Genomic DNA, 27,398 nt, shown 5'->3' with positions numbered 1-27,398 from the left:
TACGTGTGATATTATATATATATAGTCCTTTATCGTGTATGTAAATCCAAAAAAAAAAAAATCAAAATAAATTTAATATGAATACTCATAACAGACATATATAATTCACATAACATCCATGTCATGACATAAATGAGAAAAAACCTTCATAGTTTATCTTCAGAGAATGAAAGAATCACTAGCCACCGTTAAATGAAGTTGAAGGAATCGCTGCCATCACTTGAATGGAGTTGAAAAAAGTTTTTAGGTTTTTTATTTATTGGGTAAAATATTTACTCTTACCATGTCATTTTGTTTTAGTGGAAATGAGATTTTATTTATATGCCATATGTTATTTTGTATTAGTGACAGCTGCCACATTATTAACGAATTTCAATATAATTTATTCAATATAGATGGAATTTTATCTAATCGGATAGCTGAATAGCTAAATGTGAATTGGTGGCAAATGCACAAATTTTGGATGAGTGAAGAAAAAAAAAAAAAAAAAACTTTTAAGCCCATCGAAATATAATGGTGTACGTGGAACTAAGCGCTTTAAAGACTTGAAGAGTAGCATTTGATTCTGCGATTGGGAGATGTCTTACTTGCTTCCTCACTTGCACTCAGGATGGGCCGTCGATCAAGCCATCCTCGCCGAGGAAGAGCGCCTCGTTGTTATCCGTTTCGGCCACGATTGGGATGAAACCTGCATGCAGGTACCCAATTTTATTTAGGATCTTGGATTGGATGTCTGCAACCGTTCTTTCTTTCTATTTCATTTCTATTGAATTTCTTTGATGTCTTACCATTCAGGATCCTTGCTTGTGAATTGTCTATTTAATTTTTTTAGTGTGTTCCCTTGTTTCCTCTGTTTTTCGATTCATTTCAGGATGATTAGGGTTATTTGTTATTTTATAAAGCTTTACCTTGACCCTCTTGCGGATATATGTCTGTTTGGTTATCTGCCTTCCTGTCCACTGTAAAGTTTTACCGAACTTAAGTTGGATAATGCGTTCATCATTGGTTTCCTGTATATCGTGAAACAAGATTTTCGCATACCCTACCCAGTTGATTATTAAGTGTTAGTTGAAGGTTTGATGTCCTGCTCTTTATTTTGTTTACGTCATGCTTTCTATCCTAAACGCCCCTGAACCTTTTCAAAATATTAAAAAAACTTAATTCCTGTCCTAAACAGTGGCGGAGCCAGAACCAAATCCTTGAGGGGGCTCCAACCAAGAGTCATAAGGGGCGGTAAATGAAATCTTTTATAGTGCTACTGGGTTTATAAGATTGGAACCCTTTAGGACTTTTAACCTTTAATCTTTAATTTTTTTAGTGTGTTCCCTTGTTTCCTCTTTTTTTCGATTCATTTCAGGATGATTAGGGTTATTTGTTATTTTATAAAGCTTTACCTTGACCCTCTTGCGGATATATGTCTGTTTGGTTATCTGCCTTCCTGTCCACTGTAAAGTTTTACCGAACTTAAGTTGGATAATGCGTTCATCATTGGTTTCCTGTATATCGTGAAACAAGATTTTCGCATACCCTACCCAGTTGATTATTAAGTGTTAGTTGAAGGTTTGATGTCCTGCTCTTTATTTTGTTTACGTCATGCTTTCTATCCTAAACGCCCCTGAACCTTTTCAAAATATTAAAAAAACTTAATTCCTGTCCTAAACAGTGGCGGAGCCAGAACCAAATCCTTGAGGGGGCTCCAACCAAGAGTCATAAGGGGCGTAAATGAAATCTTTTATAGTGCTACTGGGTTTATAAGATTGGAACCCTTTAGGACTTTTAACCTTTAATCTTCAATTCAGTTGTTTGTTTGATATGAGTCAGAAGTTTGCTTGTTCTGGGGAATGCTCTTTCTCTCGCTAGCTGAAAGAGATAAACAAAATTAAAATTAACTTGAATAAAAAGAAGAGCTTACATCCATACATGTTCACAAGATTTTCTATCTTAAATTAGTTATGTCACATATAGATTTCTACCCAAATATGTTTGCGTGTTATTAGGCAATTTGGATTCTATCCACTTATTTACTAAAAGTTGGTTTGTTTATTTAATTGAATTCAAATTCTTCTACTTCCCCATTTTGATTAAATAGAAAAATGGTAGTTTGATTAAAATAGGAAGAGATGTTCTTTATTGGTTACTTTTATTTTTCTTTATTAGCATTATATTTTAGGAACATTTTGATCGCTTAAAAAGCATTGGAAATATTTAACTGATTAGATTTAGGAAATTCATTTTGTTTACAGAAATTTCTTTATAATAATTGTTCTTCGATAGTCCATATACTTTTAGGCAATTTAGAAATCTAATTTCCTTCATAATGGTGGGTATGGTTTTATATGTTGAGGTTTCAATATTTGTTAGCCAGCTTTTTTATACTACTAAAAGTATTCTTTACAACAACAACAAAGCCTTAGTCCCGAAATGATTCGGGGTCGGCTAACATGAACCATCATATAAAACCGTGAAATCAAGTCGTGACTAAAAGTATTCTTTAAGAAAATAAAATCCACTATATTTTCTTTTAATGGCACATTTCTGACATGATTGACATCAAACACGATTTGGTAGGGATTCATTAGTGACTCATCAACTTGGTCAAAACTAACCCCTCTCTCTCTCTCTCTACAAAGCGTCACTTTGCCCTTCATTCTCCCTTTGCTGCAAACTATCCCGCCCACTGTTCTCCTTTTTAATGCATAGAACTTTCATTTCTATTTCCCATTCCCCTTTTTGCTAAGTGAATATGAAATGGAGCATATTCCATCAAGTTAGAACACCAAGCAGTGCTATTAAATATAAGAGAAGGCTTTTCTCGTATTTTCATTTTCACACTTTGAAAGCCCAACTGTTTATCTTAAATATATAATCAATAAAGAGTTTTCGATGATGCAAGCTTTCAATGCATCTCTCTGCTAACTAGCTTATTTCTTCCTCATTAATTTGTTTTTATTTCTGGCTTCATGGGTTTTAACTTTTATTTGTTGGCTTTTCATTATAAATTTCAAAATGGCTTCAGTCGATTGTGTTTAATTTGGAGTTTCTGTCACCTAATTGAGGCTGGACAAAGTCACCTGCTTCACCTGGGGTTGGAGGTGCTTTTGCAGAACGCCATGCTTCCATTGTCGGAAGTTACAATGGCGGTCCAGGGGGACCTGGGGTTTGCTGCCCCACTGCATCCACCTCTGATCATAAATTTTCTCTACTTCGATTTTATTTACAGAAAAGTCATTTAAGGCGATGCCTAGTGGTAGGGGCATCACTTCCTATATGGAAGGCTTAGTGTTCGAGTCTTTTTTGAGACTACATACTACACATTTGTGAAGCATGAGAATTGTCGGAAAGGAAAAAAATGGTCATTCAGCTGTAATCTAGGTATCAATATGCCAAAAATGTCACAAGAGAGATTGTTAAAGTGTCTGGTTAGTGAACTTAGTACAATTCATTATTTGTTGTTTTCATTTATTTTTAAATCAACTTTTTTATTATTATATTTTTTAAATCTTAGTTTTGTTTTCAGTGACATGTCATTTATGTCAGCATAAGTGTGCTTATTTGTATATATGTGTCTTACATGGATATCCAAGTGATGTTTTAGTTAAAATTGCTTTTCTGAAAATGAAATCAAAGTTTGGAGCGTTTTGTGACATGAATTGAATTTGTATGGCATGTTAGAAACTTATTATAATGTGCAGGAAGGCTATTGCCTTTTGTCTAATGTTCATTTACACTGTTTGGGAGGAAGGTTTGAGAGTGTTAATAAAGTAAGGATAATGATACAAATACATTTGGGAAGACAGTTTTGCATGGGTAAGGGTTAATAAAGTTTGATGAAAGGTTAATTTTGGCTCTAAACCTGGAAACTCCAAATTGGGGTGTTAACGAGGGTTAAATACTTTCCCATCAAAACCTTTCCCTTCCCTCCCTCTAATGACTCTCCGTGCACCCCATCCAAACAGAGCGTTAGAAACTCTGAAGTCTTGGCTTCCATGGGGTTAACTTTGTTTCTCATTCTTTATGAGTTAAATGGAACTTCAATTTTTTGGATATAATGTTTTGGCAGCACCGTATCCTAAGTAGTTTATTAAAGGTTGACATTGTTTAGTTTTCCACCTATTTTGCTATGTTCCTATTCTTTATGTTTTGTTATTTGGTGAGTTTATTCAAGTGTTCTATTTTTGATTGGCAAGTAGGCAGTTAGATTTAATAGTGTTTCCTCTCAAATTAGTTGTATTTGTTTTTGCTTTTAGATGGATGAAGTGCTGGCATCAGTTGCTGAGACGATAAAGAACTTTGCAGTCATCTATCTTGTGGACATCACAGAGGTGCCTGATTTTAACACAATGTATGAGTTGTATGATCCATCTACTGTCATGTTCTTCTTCAGGAACAAGCACATTATGATTGATCTTGGAACTGGAAATAACAACAAAATTAATTGGGCTCTCAAGGATAAGCAGGAATTCATTGACATTGTTGAAACTGTCTACCGTGGAGCAAGGAAGGGTCGTGGTTTAGTTATAGCGCCAAAGGATTACTCCACCAAGTACCGTTACTAAGTCTATGGGAAAAGTAGTACTGGACCATGTAAGCGTAACTGTATGATTGTTGCATAAAATTATAAATCTTGTTTTTAAACTTTTATATACGTGGAAGTTCTTCCTCAAGCAGGATTTCTTTTGTGCTCCAGGTTTCCTGAATTGTGGTTTCCCACCCTGATGCCAAGAAAATGCATCTGACTTTGACACTTATGTTTATGTTGATTGATCCTCCTATGATTCAGTGTAGATGAATATGGTTTGTATTATTATGTATTTTATTTGCTTTTGCTTTCTAATGCATTGTGAGTGTTCCTGATAACTAAAAATTGATCATGAAATTATATCCACACCACAGACATAAGTATGTGTCCTTTTCTTCTGCCAGAATCTGATCGATGTTAAAGGCATAATATTTCTAAGACTGCATTTGGCAAATAAAATTGTAAGGGTATATCAGGTTGTATATATATACATATGATATGAGTAGTAGCTTGTGTTTAATGTGTATTACATCAATGACCATAGTGAGTCCTGTATGCACGCATATGTTAAAACCTTTTCTGAATGGCTTGTGCTAGCTGCATCAGCGACATACAAATGATGTACCATGTAAGCCCTGCTAATACAGCTGGTAACCAAGAGCTATTAACAACCTCCAATGCGAAAGAACCGCCTACATGTTGTTCCAATTTTCCCAGTGCCTCTTGTCTTATTTGTACGTTCACAATAACAGCTGCAAGTATTCCAGGAATCATGGGGATTTCCCATCTTCCTGTTCTTATCTGTTTATGTTGTGTTGTTGTGTCAATCCTACTTTTAGGAGCAGCAGTCTTGCCTGAATTGACTGTATTGACAGAGGCAGGAAGTGCTCCTCCAGCCAATGGGGTCCAATACTCTTCATGATGTATGTAATTTGATGGTCTTGTGGGTTGTCTGTCTTGCTTTCTGGCTGCTGCAGCCTCTCTGAGCTTGTTAATATTTGGTTGTGTAGATTTCTCAGCAATCAGAAGCAGGTTTCGTTGGCAAGATTCCGATGCGTTTGGTGATTGCCAATATAACCAATTTGAGATTGATTTGATAGCTAGAATGGCTGATAGTAATTGAAAATCTGTTTCTTCCTGCAATGAGAATGGAGTAGTGTAAATGGTATTGAACAAAATATAAAAATGTTTGTAAAAGCAGAGGAGTTGCCCTTGCCTTGGAGTTATTGTTAAAAGTTGCTTGGAACTTTTTAACATCAACAAAAATATTGGAGACACGTTGGCCAGCAGTGTTGGTTGCACCAACTCGTACGTTTCCACGTGGCTGCTTTGACATTAGAAACTCAAGTGCTGCTAAGTCGGACCTTTCCACCATCCTGTATAGTATAGTATTGTATAAATTAAATTGTTGCTAAATGATAAAAAAACAAAAAAAAAAAAGGAAAGGAAAGGAAAAATTAGTTACGAGATGCAATCAACAGGACAAGCTTGAATAGCAGATTGAATAAGGTGGGGAGGATCAGCCCATTGGGCAACAACTCTTGCTCTCCCATAAACTGATTCAATTGCAAATGTCTTATCAGCTAATAATGCACATTTTAAGCAACCAACACACTTCACTTCATCCACAAATACTGCTCGCTCTTCGCTTTCCGACCCTAACCATCTTGAGTATATGGGTTTTCCGGTGTACCCTCGCAGTTGCCCTGTTTTTGCTTGTTCCTACCCAACCCAACCCAACCCATGTACAATTCAATAAGGAATCCAAAATCAATTTTGAGAAAAAATCATATAATAACAAGAGGCTGATTGATTTTATACAAGAAAGAAAGAAAGAAAGCGGACCTTATCATATGCAAAACGTGAAATAGGATCAGAGAGAATAGAGTAAACTTGATTAAGAATGATAGCCATATCATGACCAGCAGCTCCGGCGATGTCTGGATGGCAGCGCTTCTGCAGTGTACGATATGCAGCTTTGATCTGTGATTGATCACATCCGCTATCTACCCCTAGTATTTCATAAAGGTCCAAATCGGTGACGCCACCTCCACCTCCACCTCCACCTCCACGTCCAGCTCTGCATATGAATTTCCCAGCAGATTTTGAAGGAAAAGAAACAGTAGACCTGGATTTTGGGATTAAAAAATCTTTTCCTATCGTTATTGACGAACAAGGAACAAGTGTTGCTGTTGCCGTTGCCGTTGCACCACCCATTTCTCCTCCTCACTCAACAATACTCCCTCCCTCCCTCCCTTTGATATTTTCTACTACTTTCTTTTTGTCCATCCATATTTTATTTCACGATTTTTCTTTCTTTTGGATTTTTCCCAATAATATCTCCACATTTTCTAACTCTTTCTTTTCGTTTTAAATATTAATAATTTAATATTTCTAAATATGTGTTTAATATATTTTCCAAGCTAGTCCAAGACCCACGAATCATGTAACATTATTTAACTAATATGTCATATTATTATTATTATTATTTTTAATAATAATTTTAATATTATTATTAAATTTTAATAAAAAAATAAAGAACACACATAAAAAAAAACTATATATATTTATAACAATAAAATAATAATAAAATACTCATATTTTATACTAAAGATTTAATTAAAATTGTTTATGTTTGTGATTTAAAATTCTTTTAATTGTCTAAAATACAGTTTTTGGGATTGCTGTAATTTATTTTTAAATTCTTGAATTTTTATGGATTTTAAAACGAATTTATTCAAGAATACGAAGCTGCTGTCAAAAGATAATATCGCAAACTTGTTGCTTTTAAGACATCAACGGTAAGGTTTAGGGCGGGCCAGACACGTTGTCCCGTCACATGTTATTTTTGTAAAAATCAAATTTTAAAATTCTAGATCGTATTTTAGACCACAATCAAAATCACATTGTTTTTAAACCACAATAAATGCTGATTAGTTTGTGCAATATTCTGTATAAGGCGGTCACCAAAATTGTGGCTAATAGACTCCGCTGTATTCTCCCAGATATTATCAGCCAGAACCAAGGTAGTTTTGTGCCTGGTAGACAGATGATGGATAATGTCGTTATTGCACATGAAATGGTTCATTCGATGAAAGTTAAGAAGGGAAAGCGTGGTTTTGTGGCTTTAAAGCTTGATCTGGAGAAAACCTATGATCGGCTTAACTGTAGTTTTCTTCTTGAGAGTCTGAGGAGAGCTGAGATCCCGGAGAATTGGAGGAGGTTAATTGAGGTTTGTATTACTTCTCCTGTTTTTTAAGTTGTGATAAATGGGGATATGTCCGATGATTTTACTCCTTCCCAGGGCATTTGTTAGGGTGACCCTATGAGCCCTTTATTGTTCGTTATTGCTATGGAGAGATTGACTCACCATATTTAGGAGACTGTGGTCACTAGGAGATTTCATCCTGTGACCATTAATAAGTTTTGCCCCCCGGTGATAAATTTGTTTTTTTTGCTGATGATGAGATTATTTTTGTCGAAGGAACTGAGGAGCAAATTGGTGTGATTATGGATATCCTCAATTGCTTTTGCTCTGCTTCTGGACAAAAACTTAACATCCAAAAATCCCGAATGTTGTGTTCTAATAATATGGAACAAGGTTTCTGTAAATAACTGAGTGAGTTGTCAGACATTCCTCTTACCAAATCTTTAGGCAACTATCTGGGGATTCCTCTCCATTGTGATAGAGTGTCTAAAGCGTCTTTCAAGGATGTTTTTGACAAAATTAATAGCAAGTGTGTTAGTTGGAAAGCAAAATCACTTTCTCTTGCAGGTCGTCTTACTTTGATTTAGTCAGTGAACTGCGCGGCGCCTAATCATATTATGCAAGCTTGTCGTCTTCCTGAATCAGTTCTTAACGGTTTAGATAAAATCAATCGGCGTTTCCTGTGGGGAGACTCGGTGGAAGGTAAGAAAATTCATCTTGTTCCTTGGAAGGAGGTTTGCCAACCTAAAGGTTTGGGTGGCCTTGGAATTAGACAGGCTAAGGATAATAACAAAGTGTTATTAATGAAACTCCTTTGGAGGATGTGGCAATCTCCGGCTGCTCTGTGGGTCCGGCTCTTTTGCGGGAAGTATAGGAATGATAGGATTTTTGGGGGGGGGGGCATAAAGAAAAAGTTCAGGTTTGTTCCCTTTTTATAGAAAGGGGTTAATGCGGTTTTTTCTGAGTTTTGCACTGGTATTGGATGGTCGGTTGGCAATGGGAGATCGATTAGTTTTTGAAATGATGCTTGGCTAGGGAAGCAACCTTTGTTGGAGATTTGTTCTATTCCTCCACCTCTGGAGTTTCGAAATTGGAGAATTGCGGATGTTGTGGCTGAGGATGGAGAGTGGGATTGGTCTAAATTTGATCTTTTTTCAGCCTTGAAACTCTCCTGAGAATCCGAGGAGTTAAAGTTAGCTGCATGGAGGAGGATGGCGATACTCGCTGTTGGTCGTTTACTAATAATGGTGTTTACTCTTGTAAATCTACTTTTGAGGCCTTTAATCAGGATATGGATATTCCTCCTTCAAACCTTTGGAAGGTTATTTGGTCCTTGAAGGTTCCTTATCGTATTAGGAGTTTTCTTTGGCTCTATGCTAAGAATAGGCTCCTGATGAATATTGAAAGGAAAAGACGATATTTGGTAGATTATGATGCTTGTAGTAGATGTAAAGCTCATGCGGAAACCAACTGTCATGTTCTTATAGATTGTGTTGGAAGTAAGGCCGTGTGGATAAAAGTGTTGCCTGAACAGTGTCTTTCTGCCTTCTTTTTCTATTCCGAACAAGACTGGTTTAGGGAGGGTGTTGGAGGGAAGATTTTGGCTGAGCTCGAGCATGGAGAAATTTTGTTTGCTATGGTCTGCCACCAAATTTGGCATTGGAGGAATGTAGAGGTGGTGGGAGAAGGAGCGGTTGTCATTCCTAATTTCCTGGAGTTCTTCTTCAGGAAAGTTAAATCAATTGTTGAGAGTTTTACAGTTGATAGTTTAGCAGGTTCTATCCAAAGGATAACTGTTCATCTGTTAGGCTGGGATAGACCTGTTGAGGGGGTGGTGAAGTTGAATACCGATGGTTCGTGTAAAGAGAATGGAAGAATTGCTGCCGGTGGTGTTTTAAGAGATACTGGAGGTGCTTGGTTGTCTGGTTTTGCTCAGAATCTGGGCTTGGGCTCTTCATTTATTGTTGAGCTCTGGGGTATCCTTTCTGGGCTTAGGATGGCAGAGGGTCTGGGGATTAGGAAGCTGCTCGTGGAGTCAAACAATCTCGAAGCAGTCAATTTAATTTCTGATAAAAGGGCTCTGTGCTTAGAGAGCCAGAATTTAGTCAAGGCAATTAGAAGGATTTGCTCCTCTTTCGATAGTATCAACTTCTTCCATGTTTACAGAGAGAAGAATCGGGTGGTAGATCGGCTTGCTACAGAAGACCATGAGAGGGCTTTAGGCGTCTCGATTTTCTCGTCTCCCCCTGATTTCCGTTTGTCTTTACTTTCGGAAGATAATGTGGGAGTTAGCTTTCCTAGGCTAATCCCGGGCTAACTTGTTGTGGTGTTTTGTTTTTTCCTTCTTTTCCCTACCAAAAAAAACCCATAATAAATAAAGTGAATTACTATACCTAGCCACTTATTCCTACCTCTAGCCTCGGGAATAGACCGAACTACCCTTTGCCTAAAATTTGAAAAAACACAAAACCTCTCAAACACCCTATAGACTATTCGATGAAATCCGGACTAATTTGTGAACCAAAATATGGATCGCGATAGAAGCGGTAAAGGGAAAGCGAAAATTGTACGATTTACGATTTTATTTTGTTGATTTAAGCTTCGTTTTTTAATCTGTGGGAGCTTTTTGAAAATCGTCGGAATCGCAGTCGGGCATATAAACATCACGCCCGACCAGTGGTAACATCATGCTTGCTACTCGTGTGCTTTCATTGGTAAGTGTGAGAGTTGACGCACTCTGCTACCCAGACGAGTCCTTTTTTTTATCTTCCTTCCCTAATTCATTTCCTTCTAACGAACATCCTATGAAGATGTTGTCTTATACTGGCTCAGTAGATCTGTTGCAATCTGGATGGGTCGCCTTTCAACGAACCATACTGTTTCTAAAGCTCCCAATGGCTTGACTCTTTCCTGGGAATCTTCCTTCTAATCTTTTATGTGGCTTCATGCTAAGGGAGGCCATGTATAGTGGGCTATCATGTGGTTACCTTGGGCAACTATCGTGCCCACATCGGTCATGATTTACCAAGCTAGATGTCGAATGGACAAAGCTCCAGTCGAACTTGATAGCGGAGACCTGCCCACTATTGTGTTATATAGAAAAGCCATATCTACTACCAAGAATTCAGCCTTCATTCTCCACTTTGGTCTAGAATCTCCGATCTCCACTTCAAAATGAATGTTGCCTAATAGCGGGACCGTGTGGCCACTGATTCCCACTAGTAGGGTCATACTGTAGGACATCCTACTTGGATTGATTAGCAAGCTCTCAAATAATTTCATGGCGATGATGTTGATAGAACTTCCGGTGTCCATGAAAACTCTTTGGACTTTAAAGTCTAGGATGATCATTTCGATGACCAAAGTGTCACCGTGCGACTCGCTTGGCTTGTTTTTTAGGTCACCAAAGTAGAAATTTGACTGAGTCTGCCTTACTTTTTCCAAGCTTGCCACTTCTCCCTTTCTCTTGGGACCTAACCCGCTGACAATGACATTAATGTCTCCTTTCGGTGTTCATCCTTTAGCTTTATTTTCTTTACCAGATCCTCCTCCGTACTTTTTGATGAAGCGATCAAGCTTGCCATTTTCTAACTATGTAATCAACTGTATGTAGTCTTTGGTGTCGTGACCCTCGCTTTTGTGGAAATCGCAAAACTTACTGTTATTTCTCTCTAACTTTTTCATTAGCTTCAAGGGTATTGGACGTAGCTTGTTATCTTCCACCCAATATGATACCTCCTTCTTGGTAGCATTGAAGAGGATAGAGGAACTACCCTTCTACTCTCGATGCTTCTACTTCTCCTTTCCTTTATGATCTCTCTCACTCTCCTTTTTTGAAGGCTTCTGGTTGTTAGTAAGAATGAGTCTATCCTTTAGTAGGGGGTTGGTTTATGCTCACCCCAGATAGTGTAGCACTTTACACTTTTCATGAGATCTTGAAAATCTTATAGCCTTGAGGTTGCTGCAGGGCCATGCTGCGACAATTAGCTACAATTAAATCTATGGCTCCCTCGATATTGAATTCCTTGATGCGGATAGTCAGGGTTTGTGCACGATGAAGCTTACAATTAAATCTATGGCTCCCTAGATATTGAATTCCTTGATGCGGATAGTCAGGGCTTGTGCATGATGAAGATCGACTCAAAAGCTCTCGAACAAGCTCGATTATAGGTTCATGAACAAGCTAATGAGAAAGTTCGATTATAATGTTCGTCATAAATACGCTCGTGAGCAAGCTTGGTTTATTTTTTTCATTAATAATATTTCCATAAAAGGGGAAACGTAAAACAACGTAGTTTTGTATAAACTTTAGTTTTATAAATTTTAAAACCATGTAGTTTTGTGTATTTCTCAATAGAATTAATGAGTTGTTAGCGTGCGAAGTTCATGAACTGAACTAATGAGCTGTTCGTAAGCAAAACTCGTGAAAATGTTTTTAACAAGTTCGCGAATAGCTTGTGAGCAACTCACGAATAAAATATTAAGCTCGAGCTCGTCAATTTTCTGACGAGCCAAGCCTGGGCAGGACAAAGCTAAACTCGACTTGATTACATCCCTACCTGGGTGAACTCCATTGGGGGAATCATTGCTTCTGAAGAGGACTAATAAGTCCACGCTCACCGCACCAATGATATATTTGTGTCCAAATAGTCTTCTAGATCCTTTTTCCAATTGGCCAGAGATAAGAACAAGAGCAGGTCAGAGAGGGGCCGACGCTCGGCGAACCCGCCTTCGATGCTTAAGTTAGCAAGGATAGAAGAAAGGTTGCACATATTCATAGTATAGATACTAGTTGTGTATTTCACGTACATTGTCTAGGTCATATACCTTATCTATTTATAATGGCTACCAAGGGTATTCTTTGTCATTATGGGAATGTACCCTAATGAGTCACATGACATATGTCATCTTTCGGTTGGTTCTGTTAGGCTCAATCTATGACGTCGTCAAGTGATGCACCCTACCGTGCTATACATATTCTTCCAAGTGGCTAAGTTTTAGTGGGCCTTCAGACCTCTAGTGTAGGGATGGCAACGGGTAGTGTACCCACGGATACCCGACATTACCCGACCCTAATGGGACTACCCGTACACTGATACTGTCCTATGCGCTGATGAGAATGGTAAGTCAGTAGACAGCAGATTGTACCGAGGTATGATTGGTTCTCTACTTTACTTAACTGCTAGTAGGCCGGACATTTAGTTCTCGGTATGTTATTGTGCTAGATATCAATCTAACCCTAAGGAATCTCATTACATAGCTGTAAAAAGAATCCTTAGATATTTGCAAGGCTCAGTGAATGCAGGTTTGTGGTATCCCAATACTCATGATTTCACACTCATTGGATACACTGACGCTGACTACGGATGAGACAAGCTTGAATGAAAAAGCACCTCAGGAGGATGCCACTTCCTTGGGAGCTGTCTTGTGTCTTGGTTCAGCAAGAAGCAGGCGTCAGTAGCCCTATCAACCATTGAAGTTGAGTACGTTGCTGCTGGAAGCTGTGTTGCTCAAGTCCTATGGATTAAGCAACAGCTTGAAGATTTTGGCGTTCGGACTAAAACAATTGAAGTCAAATGTGACAACAAGAGTGCCATTGACTTATCAAAGAACCTAATCCAGCACAGCAGGATGAAGCATGTTAGCATAAGACATCACTTCATCAGAGATCATGTACTCAAGGGAGAGATCAAGTTGACCTATGTCCCAATGGATGAGCAGCTTGCTGATATCTTCACAAAGCCACTGGCTCGTGAGCCATTCAACATACTTAGAGAAGCCATTGGTATGTTTAATCCTCTTCAATAAATTCCAAGTATAGTATGCATGCTGAGTGAATTAGCATGATGAATGATCTATGCTAAATCAATTACTATCACATGCTAAGTAGATTTACATGCTGAGTGTTTATCTTAAGCTGAGCAACTAAGCATAAGAATTATTCCTTTGCGTAACAATTGACTACTCAGAATCTTAAACGTTTGAGATCCTTAACACTGAGTAAAGATCCGTTGCAAACTTTAATGCATAACACGCGAATTAATATATAAAAAAATTATTGTTTTTTAGATGTAATATTTGAGATTTTAAACCCCAACCTTTTATTTTTCAACCATTGAGTGATACCATTAAGCTACTTATTCTTATTGATTAAGGTTTAATTTGTTCAATTTTTAGATAAATGATTTATTAAATTTATACTTTGTTAAATTTGTAATATTTTTTATTTTATTTATTGATTTTTAACAGGTAAGGGTACCCGTGGGTACCCGCGAATTAAATGGGAAGGGTATGGAATGTAAAAATATACCCGTTAGGGTAATGAGACGGGTACGGGTAATTAAAAAATAAACGGGTAAGGGTTTGTGATTGACACTACCCGTTGCCATCCCTACTCTAATGTGTCAGATGGCGTGCACTGCTCTTTGCTTAAGTATCTACACTGATCCAACAGTTGCTCTTTCTAACCATATAGCGGTATGGACGGATGATATAGTTTTTCTCACGTGGCCGAATGCTTTCATTTGCATCATCAAGAAATGTTTTCTTTTTAGATCGAATGATTACTATTCATCCTCCGGATGTGAGAAGTGACATTGATCCATATGTCAATGGTGTTTTCATGAATTATGGTATCATATATAACATTTATAAGAGTGATATTCAACTTACTACATAAGTGAATTTGATCTTGTTGGTCTGATATGACCAATTATTAATTTATTTTTAATGAAAGTATCATAGACATATATGAACAAGTTTATAAAGAGTAATGTAGCATTAAAATTGAGTGTATTTAATAATGGATGGAAATAATTTAGAAAGTGTAGGGTGAAATTAGTAATTAAGATAGTAATACATCGTTGTCAAGTTGAATTAAAAAACAATTATTATTAGGTGGGTCAGTTTGACTGCAATTCATACATAATATTATTGGCAAACTATAGAAAGGAAAGGACCACTTTTGGCCGCTCTCTACTGTCTTTATGTTATTGTTTTGAACTGTATTGTATCAATGTGATACAATGTCTTTTTATTAAAAAAATTAAGAAATTTGGACCAAATAAAATACTAGGTTTGTAGACTAATTTGAAAAGGAAAATGAAGAAACCCGTGGGTATTTTTACTTATCTTTAATGATCATCATCACTATCTCTTTTGCTATTTGTTGTATTGATAATGCAATTATACATTTGAATATATGTTATTTCCCCACTACAACAATAAAAGGTGGTCACTTCCATTTCTCTAATTCTTTTAAAAGGCTACTCTTTTAATATAATAGGATACCCATGCATTCATTGTTTATTATGAATTATTTTCTTATCTCTCTTATCTCTCTTTTTAGTGGTTAACATCTGCCAATCCCTTTTTTTTTTTTTTTTAATTCTTTTGGTTCTTGAATCTTCCATGAAAGATGCAAGAAGGTGAAATGAGTATACCCCACTTGTTCATCTGCCCAATTAGTCTAGATTTGTTCAAAGATCCAGTCACCCTTTGTACAGGCCAAACTTATGACAGATCAAGCATTCAAAAATGGATTTCTTCTGGTAATTTTACTTGCCCTGTTACAATGCTGAAGCTTCATGATCTTACCATGGTTCCTAATCACACTCTTCACCACTTGATCAATCAATGGCTCCATATGCCTTCTTCTACTCATCCTTCTTTTCATTCACTTAAACACACTCTTCAATCTCATCATGTTCACTCAGACAAAAAGTTAGATGCACTTGAAAAGATTCTATCTTTATGTCAAGAATCAACGCTGGTCCATTTGGGTTTCCTGCATCTGTTGCTGGAAATGCTTTTTGGTAAAGTAGAATCAGAAATGTCCCAAGAAAGCATCAAGTTTGCAGAGAAATCAGTTTCTTGTATTCTACAGTTGGTTCAACTTGGAGAGAGTGAGTGCTTAAACATCCTTAAAGAAGAATCTAAGTTAGAAAGTTTCAGGATATTGGTTGAGCAAGGGAATAGCAAAATAAAGGAGGGTTTGTGTTATCTTCTAGAGGTAATAGCAGCATCTCAGGAAACAAGAGAGCTCTGTGTTATGGTCTGCGAGAACCAGAGATTCTTGAGTAGTCTAATTCAGAATGTTGAAGAGATTGAAGGTGGAATCAAAGCCATATCAGCATTATGCTTAGTGGAATCAAAAAGACAGAATCTGATTGAAGTTGGTGTTGTGGAAGCGCTGTTAAGGTACATATCCAATGCAGAAAGAAGGGAAAGGAAGTGGGCACCGAAAGCAATGGCTGCAATAGAGGTATTATTGGAATTAGAAAGTGGGAAAGAGGTTGTGAAAAATAGGCCAAATGGTGTGGAAGCTATTGTTAAGATGGTTTTCAGGGTATCAGATCATCAAGGAAGTGAAAGTGCTGTAAAATCATTAATCATCATATGCACAGATTCAGTAAAGGCAAGGGAAGGATGTATTCATGCTGGACTATTGACACAGCTGCTATTGCTTCTGCAGAGCCAGTGCAATGGAAGGACAAAAACAAGAGCAAGAATGCTGCTTAAGCTTCTTAGATCCAACTGGAATCAACATGAAGAACAACATTAAATATATTGTATTACTACATATGATATGTATTTACACTCTCAACAAATATGAGAGTCTACTTCAACTTTCCATATAATCTCGATTTGTAACCCCAAACTCCTCTAATTTCCTTTTTAACCAGAATCCAATGAGTTTGACGGCTGGATATGAAAATTTTCTATCAATATGATCAGAATGTATGTATGTATCTGAAAAAATGAGTTTCCCTAGGACACATTTTATGCTTTAAAAACAGAATTATGGCTTGAAGAAGCAATATTCATATTTAGAGTTAATCCGAATCCATACAAGTGAAAGTCACCAGTAAAATTCATAATATCTGATTTATGCATTACAAAGTTTGATAAGTTTAGTGCCCGTAACCCATGACTTAAAAAGCAAGCAAAGTGGCCCAAAAGATGAAAGTTGAAAGTGGTTTATCCATAAATAATTAAATTTTAAAATCACAATATGATACCTATTTCCAAATATAAATAATTAAATTTTAAAATCACAATATGATACCTATTTCCAAATATAACTAACTATAGCTGGAAAGATGTTTGGCATGTATCCAGTTGATCCCAATTTGATTTTGGATATTTTTGTGCAAATTGATTCATTAAAAAACAATTGATGACATGCCTAACCAACTCAACAAAAAAAAAAAAAAAAAAAGTCAATAAACAAACATAGGGTAACCGCCCTTTATTAAACTAAAGTAACACTCAAAACGGCAAGTGCACAAAAATTTGTCCAAGTTGGCTGCTAGAAACCCAATTAATTCTTTTGGCCAGGAGCATGCACAATCTTAATTATAGCATTTTCATTTTCATTTTCACTCAGGCGGTGCGACATTACCAAACACCAATCTCTACTTTCCTATCAAATGTCAAAAGTTACTGTCCCATTTCACAAGTCCACAACACCATCATCATTTCAATAAATAATAATAATAACAATAAGACCCCTTGCTTCTTAAGTAGCTGCCTTTCACATTAATCATACATAATGCAAAACAAGATAATGGAACCAATTGCCATTTTATTCAATCTGCATAACAAGGCAACAATTTTTTTTTAACCATAAACAATGCCCTCTTTACATTGTAATTTTTTTTATAAACAAACAATTAAGTGACTCTATGATCCCAACACACCCTATTAGAGAAGAAAATACTGTATAAAGATAATAAAACTGGAGGTATAATAGGCTGATGAAAGTCCGCAACGTAATTGCTTTCTGAAACAAATCTCTTTTGTTTCATCTGGTGAACCAAGATGACGTCCACAACATTTATGCATTGCAACTACAAGATTCCTAAGAAAGCGTGATGAAACGTCGCAAAGAACTGATCAAACTTGGAGGCCAATGTTTAGTCTCCTTTACATATGAAAGGTCTGTGTAGTGAGGATCAAGCAGTGTTGCAATTGTGAACTGATTTTCTGCTAACAGTGGGGCATGCTTGTCCACGTATAAGGCTGCTGCGAGGGCTGCATGTACTTCTGTAACCAATCCAACGAAAATTTATACATAAATGAGAGAATGTAAATAAATAAGTGTGAAGAAACTAAACAAAATCTAAATGAAAGAATATTAAGCTGCAACTGTGGAAACTTGCCAGGATATCCCTTTAAAGAGATGGAAACATCTTCCATCTCAGCAATTGCTTCTTCTTTGTCTCCAACCTCATAAAGTGCTAGTGCTCTACCTACTCTTGCATATTCTGAGAATGCAAAGTCCTTGTAATTTTCAATCACCTAAAATAACATATATAGAAATTATATTAGTCATAATAGCACATGAAAATATTTAAGCATGAACAATAAGAACCGAACAAACTATGATGGAGTGACAAGAAATACTTGTACTATTTAAGTAGCTAAGGTATTGCAGTGAAGGTCATAAAGCCAACTGTGGTGAAAAATAATGAAGTAACTATTGGAACTAAAATTGTTTTATTTCAATTATGGGTGATCTAAATTAATTTATGATAAACCAACTTCAGTTAGCTTTGCTATCAGGTGGTTGAATATCAGGCAATTTGGAGCCTAAACCTTTCTCCTTGTCAATCAAAAAAGGTGGGAAGATAGAAACACATCTAACCATAGCTTACCTAGTGTGCTGTTGTGTGATTTTAGATTGCAAGGATCCTTAACTAGATCCAAAGTAAGGACTTACAACAATTTGGTAGAGAGAAGGTTGCATGGCAGACCATCGCAATTTGAGGCTTGATGGTTATGTATCAAGAAGATAGGACAAATTGATTAAGCTAAAAGGGAACAGAAGTAGATAGCTAATTCAGAACGAGTACGCTGTCTTGTGGAGTGGCTGTACCAGAACTTTTGCATGAACTTGAGCAGAGGAAGGCTGTCATGAACCGTTTGAACTAAAAGCTCGAGCAGATAGTTAAAGGTCCACTTCATATTAATAGTGGACGCACCCCCACACGCGAATGCCCACTGGGCTTGACGCGTGCACAACACAGGCCCATATTATCATGTCCTGCAATTAAATCAACAAATGGGGCAGCCAGGAATCGAACCCTGGACCTCTTGGTCAAAGTGGCTCTGATACCATGTCATGGAACCGTTTGAACTAAAAGCTCAAGCTGATAGTTAAAGGTCCACTTCATATTAATAGCTGACAAAGGCAAAATGGGATGCAGCAAAAATGGATGTCGCAAATGGATCCAAGCATGGAGAATAAAGAGGTTGGTCACTTTGTTCTCATATGTCTAAACTTGATTTTCCCTGTTATGAATGGAGCTTCAAATCCCTTATGATGGTTGAAACTGTCTGAGCACTTCTTCCATCACCACAGGACTACAGAGGAGGACAAGGCTGGTCTCACTTGGAGGGAGATGCTCAGTTGAGGTTTATCAAACTTAGAAAAAGGTAGAATTCGATTGAACAAGGTGTATTGCAACTTGTGCTTGAGAAACAGGAACTGTGACGGATTACCAAAGATGGTTTCAGCAATTAGCAGGTTGAGCTAATACCATACGAATAAGAGGTGGAGATCTTCATCAACTTCAAAAATTGCTTCAACAGGCTGTCCCCTTCCTTGACAGCGGTCAGCCTGGGCTGCAGGAAATTCTGCAACAGCTATGCTGTATTTTCTTGGCTCTTCTCTGTCAGACTTGGATGTTTTCATCAATCCTTTGCTGATTTTTCGGGATTGAATTCAGGGATTTTATTCCGAATATATCCTATTGTATTCTTATTAAGGAAGTGTTGATTGGAAAAAAAGGGGAGTCTGAAATTTCAACCATAGATTGCAAAGACCTGTATTTAGGACAAAAGCAAGGGCTCATAACACAATTCCATAGTTGGAAAATTGATAATTTTCTATTTGATAAAATCGGCACTTTACAAGTAATATTGGCTGTAAGGATTGTAATTAGGAAAGCATGGCAATGTATATATAGTCCATATGGTAAATCAAATGGAAATAACATACTCGTATGATTTCATAACAATAATATATGGTAAGATGTACGCATCTAGAGTGTGTGTGTATATGTGTGTGCTGTTGCATATAGAGCATTGCTAGCTAGCTACACATGAAGAGATTCTTTCAAAAGCAGCAATGAATAGGTTTTGTTGAAATGAACTTCATTCAATTCCTCTCTGTAATATAAGCTAAGTTAGGAGGTTTAGTAATTTAACCTTCAAAGATATTTGAAAAAGAAAAACTTTAGTAATATATTGCATTATAACAATTTTGCCATGCGGGCTTCAAAGATAGCCAAATAAAAAATGGCACTCAAATTTTAGGGCCTTCCTAAAATTTCAGAACAAAATCCTCAAATATGAGGCACGACTTCAAAACCGAAAATTCCATGATATGTTTTTCTTATTTTGGTGACGGAATGGGGAATTGTGTAGGCACACAAGAAATTGAGCAGGAGAACACTTCTCTAGAAAATCCCAACATCATAGAATTTGCTTGTGACAACTGAGGTTATTCTACAACAAATATTTCTATACTTTCTTGAAAAGTCTGTCATATTTTCATACCTTTTCCACTTAGCATCCATCAAACGATCAATTCAGAGACCCATTTCAGGAACATAGCAAAAAGATAAAAGTGCTAAACTCATTAATACAATTCTTAACTATCCAATAACAAGAGAAATTAACAGGCCTTTAGTTGAAGAAATTCATTAAGTAAAATTTTAAGTCTCACGCACAATCCATTAATGCAAACTCACAACTGCATTCTGCAAGTTAAGAAAGACTTAAGAGATATAGACTAGCTATTTTGTATAAAGAAATTACAATTTTCTGATATATTGAACAGAAAACAGATGCAGTGCAGCACCAAATAGAAGACATCAAACTCGAAGCAATACAAGAATTTTGATAGGCTCCCTCAAATAAACCGTGCTTACATTTCTAGAGGAGGTTCAATTTGGCAATAGGGGAGTTAAATTTTCTTTAAGGAGACCAACATGAGATTTAGTGACAATGATTTTCACATTGAAACACAAGTAATATCTTGGTATATTTTACAGCATATCAATTAAAATGCAAATATAAATCTCTAGAGCCATATACTAAAGCCATATAAAATATGAACCTGAAGATACCCATATTGTCCTCAACTATGTTGCCCGGACACGGACACGGATATGGGAAACGTCATTTCTATAAAACACAGGACACGGATACGTGGGGGACACGTGTAAATATTAAAAATATTGGGGCACATTTATAAATATTAAAAATATATTGATATATATGATTTTTTGTAATATAACTAAATAATTAGGAGCCCTATTTATATAGATGGATGGAGAAGTTTGAGAGTTTTTGTATTAATTAGGAGTTTCTTCTGGCATTAATTCCCCCTGTCCTTTGGAGTTTCTGGCTCTCCAAATCTATCAACTATAACGACGATCAGTGAAGTTGAACGGCTGTAATTTGAATTTGAAGAATCGCAGGTTTTAATTTGACATTTGAAGAAGCGCAGGTTTTTTTTCCTGGGACACGCGTATCCTTCACTGATACGCGTGTCCGACTTTCCGATATTACGGACACGGCCCCGACACCGTGTCCCTAGCGTTTCCGGCCGTGTCCGTATCGGATACGTATCCGACACGGGATACGCTGGGTCTATGGCGTGTCCGTGCATCAGAGGTCCTCAATTCTGTAGTATTCAGTCTATCTATCCTGGAATAATTAAAGGTGCTCTATTAATACTCTTTTTCTACTAAAAAATTGCCTACAAGCTACCCTGTCCACCCCTATCGTTCTCTCAGTTTTGAAGATAAGAAGATGCTCATATAGCTTTCTGTCAACAAAATTACTCTGTATCCTTTGCTATTCCTAGTCCCTTAGATGCAAGTTAGACAAAGTAACCTTGTCCTCAGTTTTCAGAAGTATCCCTAACACCATAATTTGTCCAGCAGGGACACTTAAATTCAAACCTGGAACCTAAGTTAAACTTGTACTTTTGATTTCTCCACATTATTGCAGTCTTATCGAGACTTCTCTAACATTTTCGTTAAGCACAAATGCTTGCAGTAAAAGGGGAGAAATAAACAGATAGCGAAACAAAATAAAAGAAGAAAAACAGACCCGAGTGAAGTAAAGAAGAGCTGAAGGGAAGTCACCCTGAGCCTGCAGTTCTTTCCCTTTTTCTAACAAATCTAGAGCTTCTGAAATTCTCTGAGATATAACAGCGCTGGCTTCTCTCTCGGATTGGGTAACTGGTTCGTAGGTGTCGGCTAGCGCTAAACAAGGAATAGGATTATTATTATTGTGTGTAAAAACGAGAGGAGCAGGAGGAGTGGGAGAGGAAAAGGAAGCACATAAGGGAAGAGAGAAGAGTAATATACGCCTACTGGTATCTGCTTTTCTTTGAATTCTCGGAGGATTGGGAATGGGGGCTTTACATGCACTCATTATTTGGTTCGTTGCAGTCCTGACCTTCTTCTATTCACCTTTTATCTTCCTTTCTTTTTTCTGGCAAACACATTCCAAAATAATCATGGCATTTCAATCAAATTTTGTTATTTCATGTTATTTGTCAATTTTTTAGTTTTTGAAATATTTTTTTTCCTATTTTAATAAACTTAATATTAATTACATTTTTGTTATTTTCAATTTTTAATGTGGAGAGAATAGTTAATAAGAAATACAGAAAAATGAGAATTATTAATAAAAAAATAAATAATATTTTAATGTATATTTTATAAATTTAATACAAATCAATCTTTTCTTATTTGATCAAATAATATTTATTTTAAAATAGATAGAGTATTTACTACGAGACGATTTACATAGTAATAATGCTTTATGACTCAATTTGCTTTAAAATTAATTTACCAAAAAGAATGTTTATGTAATAAATAAAGTTTATTAAATGCATGTTGTAATCTGTCATTCTTTTATCGGACTAAAATACTCTTATAATAAATTAGTGTTTAAAATGAAAACTTGAAATTGAATTTCACCATCTCTAGTTGTTTTCTTTATTATAATAATAGTTTTTTTTCTAAACAATGCAACGCATGCTTCTCAGTTTTGTAAACATTCACTCATTCGAAATAAAGAATGAACATTGGATATATCAAGAATTGCATTTATAAGCTTCAAAATCTACAGATGACATTTTTAATATTTCTAATGAAAACAATGGACGGAAGAAAAACATGGAGAAGATGAATAAAAGAAAGGAAGACAAGTTTTATGTTGTCTTCAAAATGAAAAGACATGGAATATGTTCTTCGCGGGAAGAATGTGCAAGCTATATTGTTAGAGTTAGAGTAGTATTTATCGATCGATCAAAAGCATAGACGAAGTAGATGCTTACATTTTACAATGGAAGTCAGAATAATCAAGGAAAATCACATATTTGTGCTGAAATAAAAAAAAACAAAGATTTTTTCAGCTAAAGAAAACTATTCCTTTATGAACTGTTGTGTTATAATTTTCCTATCTTATCTGATTATTACGAGTTGTACCATCTTTCATTATCTAGTTTGTTGCATTTTATCCATTGTTGTACATTGAATCAAATAACATTGTTGCGTAATTAGTTGGTTGCAACATTTGCTTTAGTATTGATTCTGGAGTTGTTTGATCTTTCCGTATCGGTTTGTTATAAAGCCCCATTAGAAAATTTTAGCATTTCGAGTCGTTGTAACAAGTCATCGATCAAACCGATTCAAATAGCTCAGACATATTAGGTTGATATCTTGACTATTTGTAACGCGATAGAACTACAACCGTTGCAAACAATAATTGTTGTAATGGACCAGTGCATTGCCCGTTATATTTTCAAGAAGTTATATCGGGCAAGAACTACGCCCATTGTAGATGTTTATATAAGTAATAGACTTGTTTAGTTCTTGTTATTGGATGAGAATAGAATGAAGTATCTTTTCCATGGTAATGGACTTCACATCTTTCTATTAATAAACTCAAATTTGATAGCTTCCTTTAAACTTTGCTTTTGTCTTAGTACCATTGTTGTAAAATCGTTCCATTATCATAATGTATCATGTATTGCATCGTTTTGTCTTTGGTAACTTTTATATGAGTGTGCCTTTAGGGTTATTAAATGGAAAGAATTTGTATATGCAAATGGAAAAAAGAGTAAAAAATAAAGCAAACTATGTTGTAATAAAGCAAAATGCATGTCTGGAAAACCATTATTTATTTCATACAAGTGTACAATTCTTTGATATAAGCTAGCACGTCCCTATTACATTTAACAAAAAATAAAGGTTTCTTCATCCTACATTTGTATGCGTCAAATTAAACTCCAACCTGACACCATTCCATAAGTGGTTGTTAACACATTGAAGCCAATTAGTCTCCAGACGTGCTTTAAATATGTTTTCCCAATTTTTCTTCAACCTTGGAACATACTGCACGTTGGTTAAAGGTTTCGCATAGTCAACAAGTCGACAATTAGAATTGCTTCCATCGGAACAATGACATTAGAGAGGTATTCCTTTACAAAGTCCATATAAATGTCTTGCACAAACCAAATTAAGGAAAACATATAAGACAATAAAAAATTGAAATTCTCTTCAAATTATGAAAAAATCTACCCTAAACTTATAAGCTTATACTTCCAGTCCTATGTATTGAGTTTCACCTTGAATCTTGATTGTTCTTTATTCGCGAACAACCATAAAAGAGGGTATCGATAAACTGCAAAATAGAAAACATTATTGAGAAGAATAATCAAGAACATGTTATGGAATATGAAAATTAAAACATCATATATAAACCTTCGTGTTCAGTATTCAGAATTTTTTCCTCATAGTCGTCAAAATCATCTTCAATCTTCATGGTTTGGGGAAAGCCAACCAGTTCAATCACTAGTAGAGTTATGGAGAAGTTAGAAAACCAAAACTTAACAACGAACATTTATATAGGGTGAGAAGTAGTTGAATTTATTCCAATTGACAGCGGTTTAGCATATTAAAACATGAAATAGACCGATTTAATTCCAATTGACCAAAGTTCCGTATATTAGCGCATGAAAATTGACTAGGTTAGCATCCTAATTGGAGCATTTGTATTAGATGAGAAGGAATTAAATTTATTCCAATCGACACTAATTTAGTTATAAAAACATGAAATAGACTAGTTAAATTCTAATTGACCAGAGATTATTCATTGCATTAAGATTGTAATTCACAAAATAATTGGGATTACATCGGATGGAATGCAAAATCATAAGAGACGGGTATAATTTTGGTCAATTTCAACTCATGCGAAAACAAATGAAATTTACTAGGGTTTGAAGTTCTAATTGGAGCATTATTGTTGTTCTTGAGCGAGGATTGTCGTTAATTCAATTAGAATGGGTTGTTTCCATTCCTCATTCATTGTGAAACAATATCTTATGAAATTCAATCATATGTCTTGTTGATCCTTATAAAAGATTGCATATTTAAGATTGTATTTCACAAAACTAGCTTTAATCGTACCAATCATATAGTCAAATTTCATATAAACACTCTCACGAGAAACCAACGTGGATATTTCTCAACAAATTAATTGGGATTAGGTTAGATGGAATGCAAAATCACTATTGTCAATTCACTTGGAATGGGGTTGATTCCACTCCATATACATTGTGAAATAACATCTTATGAAATTCAATCACATGCTAGTCATAAAAATTCACTTGGATAGGAAGATCGATTCTCGACGATGTTGCGGCCAGAGTTGTTGCATCTGCCGATGCATCACTTGAAGGAAAATAGGCAAACGTTTGGCAGCGGAAATATAAAAATTTTAACCTTTTTCCATTAACCCAAGATCCGTTAATCGTTATTTCATATAAAGAGGGATAGAAGGAAATACCTTTTGATGTTCTATCTACCGTTGTAATCGAAGTGCCCACAACTCTTACTTCGAGTTCCCGAGCACAAGACAAAAACACAATTCAAAACCAAGTTAGAATTCAACCGTATGAAAGAAATCAAGAATATATTGCCTCTAATTAATCAATACAAGATCAAGGAATAGAGAAAGAGATTAATAATCAATTGAAACGGAAGGAAGCGGTGAATGATCTCGTCCTCAACAGGGGGTCGAAATTCTCTCTCTTCGGTAGACAATGGCATTTTCAAAATTTACATATAAAGGGTTATATATACTTTCTTGTATCTAAACCCTAGTTAGATAGAATTAGGTTACTGAATAAGAATTTAATTCGGAATATAATTCTTATTTATTATCTATAATTATATCTAAATATAAAGATAATAATAATAACATTTTAGGATAATAATAGGAGCAATTTAATCTCATTAAACCTCCTAATTTATTTATCCTTTAATTAATTTAATTCCCAATCATAATCTAATTAGGATTGCTTAAAATCAAATTAATTTCTTTATGTATTTTACATACATAAAATCGCCCCCCTTAAGTATTGGGCCTTTAGTGGACTCAGTTGGGCTTCCATCAATCAATTAACAAATGTTTCTCTTTTGGGCTCCAAGTCTTATGTGTGACCCATTAGGTTCTTATTGCTTCTAGCCGTATGCAACTATTAAATTAATTTTCTCAAAATTATATTTAATCTTTGCATAACAGAATGAGTACGCGAAATGTGATTAGCAAATCTGAAACATTCCCCCAGAGCTATAAGAAGACAGGTTGATTCTGTCGTTGACCTTTCCGTATTAGTTTCAGTATAATTCGATCCTTTATCAACTACATCCTTGAACTGAATCTTATGACTATGGATAATGTCAAGTCACATATAGCGAGACGTTCGTTTTACTTGTACAGGCCGAGCTAACTCCAATTAGATAGGTTAAGTGAAATCTGCATTTCAAGTCTTAAGCTATCACCTTGCAAGGATTTAGAGTCAAGTCTTCCACAAGCGATCCTTGGACGTATCTCCCATTTATCGGGAGTGACAAATGCTCAATCCAATGTATAACTATCCTGCAATTACTTCTTGTGATACCCAATGTCTGCCGTTCACACCCCAGAGTCATCTCTGTTATAGACCGTGTTACAACAGGATCAAAGCATCACATTCCATAATTCAGAATCACTAATTAACATTCCTTTGAGTCTGAGGATTACTTATACCTATTAATACCAATGAGATGAACAGGTGACAAGGATAAATCTACCTATCCTGTTATCTCAAGTCTGGTCCCCAATCCTAATGAACTCCCTTTCATTGGATCCATGCAACTGTCCAAATATCTGCATATCTGAAGCTTGTAAGACCAGCTCTCTGTCTCGACAGAAGACATTGTTACATGCAAGTCTCAACAGTGATATGTCAATCCTATTTCTAAACATATTACTTGACTTGGGGTGGTTTTAAGTTTATTAGTTTATTATAAAGTTTCGTCTCACTTCATACTTGTATGAACACTTTATAATCACTTTAAACAACCTTAGAGATTTCCTTTTATTAGACTTATTTAGTTCTTAAAAGAGGTTGCCTTTATATAGTTTATGAAACCATATCTATTTAAAACAAATGATGTAAAGAACACTTCATTTACATTAAGTTTATATCCTAGAACAATTGTCTATAGGACACTAAACCCCAACATCACTTTCCCTGAGGTAGACACACCTCCAAACATGGAAGAATACATAGCATCAACCTCCCTATCCCTCCTT

The 27,398-nt window shown here is 35.8% G+C and overlaps 4 protein-coding genes across 5 annotated transcripts; 2 read left to right on the top strand and 2 right to left on the bottom strand.

Annotated features, from left to right (window-relative positions):
* Positions 1-503: 503 nt before the first annotated feature.
* LOC136229124 (thioredoxin-like protein YLS8) lies at positions 504-4,834 on the top strand. 2 transcript variants are annotated; one of them, XM_066017701.1, is made up of 3 exons: positions 505-698; positions 4,248-4,584; positions 4,688-4,834. In XM_066017701.1, exons 1-2 carry the CDS (start codon positions 579-581, stop codon positions 4,554-4,556), a joined length of 429 nt encoding a protein of 142 aa, XP_065873773.1. In that variant the 5' UTR covers positions 505-578; the 3' UTR covers positions 4,557-4,584; positions 4,688-4,834. The 2 variants fall into 2 exon arrangements, with proteins under 2 accessions (XP_065873772.1, XP_065873773.1); XM_066017700.1 differs by having other exon boundaries at positions 504-698; positions 4,248-4,834.
* A 98-nt stretch (positions 4,835-4,932) lies between these two features.
* On the bottom strand, positions 4,933-6,761 carry LOC136229122 (chaperone protein dnaJ C76, chloroplastic). The gene is made up of 4 exons (XM_066017699.1): positions 6,365-6,761; positions 5,985-6,241; positions 5,736-5,895; positions 4,933-5,656 (listed from the first exon to the last, which is right to left on the bottom strand). Exons 1-4 carry the CDS (start codon positions 6,734-6,736, stop codon positions 5,087-5,089), a joined length of 1,359 nt encoding a protein of 452 aa, XP_065873771.1. The 5' UTR covers positions 6,737-6,761; the 3' UTR covers positions 4,933-5,086.
* Positions 6,762-14,948: 8,187 nt separating this feature from the next.
* On the top strand, positions 14,949-16,527 carry LOC136230160 (U-box domain-containing protein 26-like). The gene has a single exon (XM_066019115.1). The coding sequence runs from the start codon at positions 15,145-15,147 to the stop codon at positions 16,288-16,290; it is 1,146 nt and encodes a 381-aa protein (XP_065875187.1). The 5' UTR covers positions 14,949-15,144; the 3' UTR covers positions 16,291-16,527.
* A 766-nt stretch (positions 16,528-17,293) lies between these two features.
* Positions 17,294-22,262, bottom strand: LOC136231218 (uncharacterized). The gene is made up of 3 exons (XM_066020532.1): positions 21,855-22,262; positions 17,891-18,029; positions 17,294-17,774 (listed from the first exon to the last, which is right to left on the bottom strand). Exons 1-3 carry the CDS (start codon positions 22,179-22,181, stop codon positions 17,590-17,592), a joined length of 651 nt encoding a protein of 216 aa, XP_065876604.1. The 5' UTR covers positions 22,182-22,262; the 3' UTR covers positions 17,294-17,589.
* Between the last annotated feature and the right edge of the window lie 5,136 nt (positions 22,263-27,398).

This window comes from Euphorbia lathyris, chromosome 5, assembly GCF_963576675.1.
Source record: "Euphorbia lathyris chromosome 5, ddEupLath1.1, whole genome shotgun sequence".
Classification (NCBI taxonomy): Eukaryota; Viridiplantae; Streptophyta; class Magnoliopsida; order Malpighiales; family Euphorbiaceae; genus Euphorbia; species Euphorbia lathyris.
Note: the sequence above shows the minus strand (reverse complement) of the source record. Positions and strands in the feature narration are given on the sequence as shown.

Excerpts from the sequence above, each read along its gene's own strand:
- LOC136229124 (XM_066017700.1), top strand. The coding sequence starts at position 579 with ATGTCTTACTTGCTTCCTCACTTGCACTCAGGATGGGCCGTCGATCAA. Across the intron at positions 699-4,247 it reads GGGATGAAACCTGCATGCAG|ATGGATGAAGTGCTGGCATC; the intron begins GTACCCAATTTT and ends TTTTGCTTTTAG.
- LOC136229122 (XM_066017699.1), bottom strand. The coding sequence starts at position 6,736 with ATGGGTGGTGCAACGGCAACGGCAACAGCAACACTTGTTCCTTGTTCG. Across the intron at positions 6,242-6,364 it reads CACGTTTTGCATATGATAAG|GAACAAGCAAAAACAGGGCA; the intron begins GTCCGCTTTCTT and ends TGGGTTGGGTAG. Across the intron at positions 5,896-5,984 it reads TGTCCTGTTGATTGCATCTC|GATGGTGGAAAGGTCCGACT; the intron begins GTAACTAATTTT and ends TATACTATACAG.
- LOC136230160 (XM_066019115.1), top strand. The coding sequence starts at position 15,145 with ATGCAAGAAGGTGAAATGAGTATACCCCACTTGTTCATCTGCCCAATT.
- LOC136231218 (XM_066020532.1), bottom strand. The coding sequence starts at position 22,181 with ATGAGTGCATGTAAAGCCCCCATTCCCAATCCTCCGAGAATTCAAAGA. Across the intron at positions 18,030-21,854 it reads CTCTTCTTTACTTCACTCGG|GTGATTGAAAATTACAAGGA; the intron begins GTCTGTTTTTCT and ends ATGTTATTTTAG. Across the intron at positions 17,775-17,890 it reads CTCTTTAAAGGGATATCCTG|AAGTACATGCAGCCCTCGCA; the intron begins GCAAGTTTCCAC and ends GATTGGTTACAG.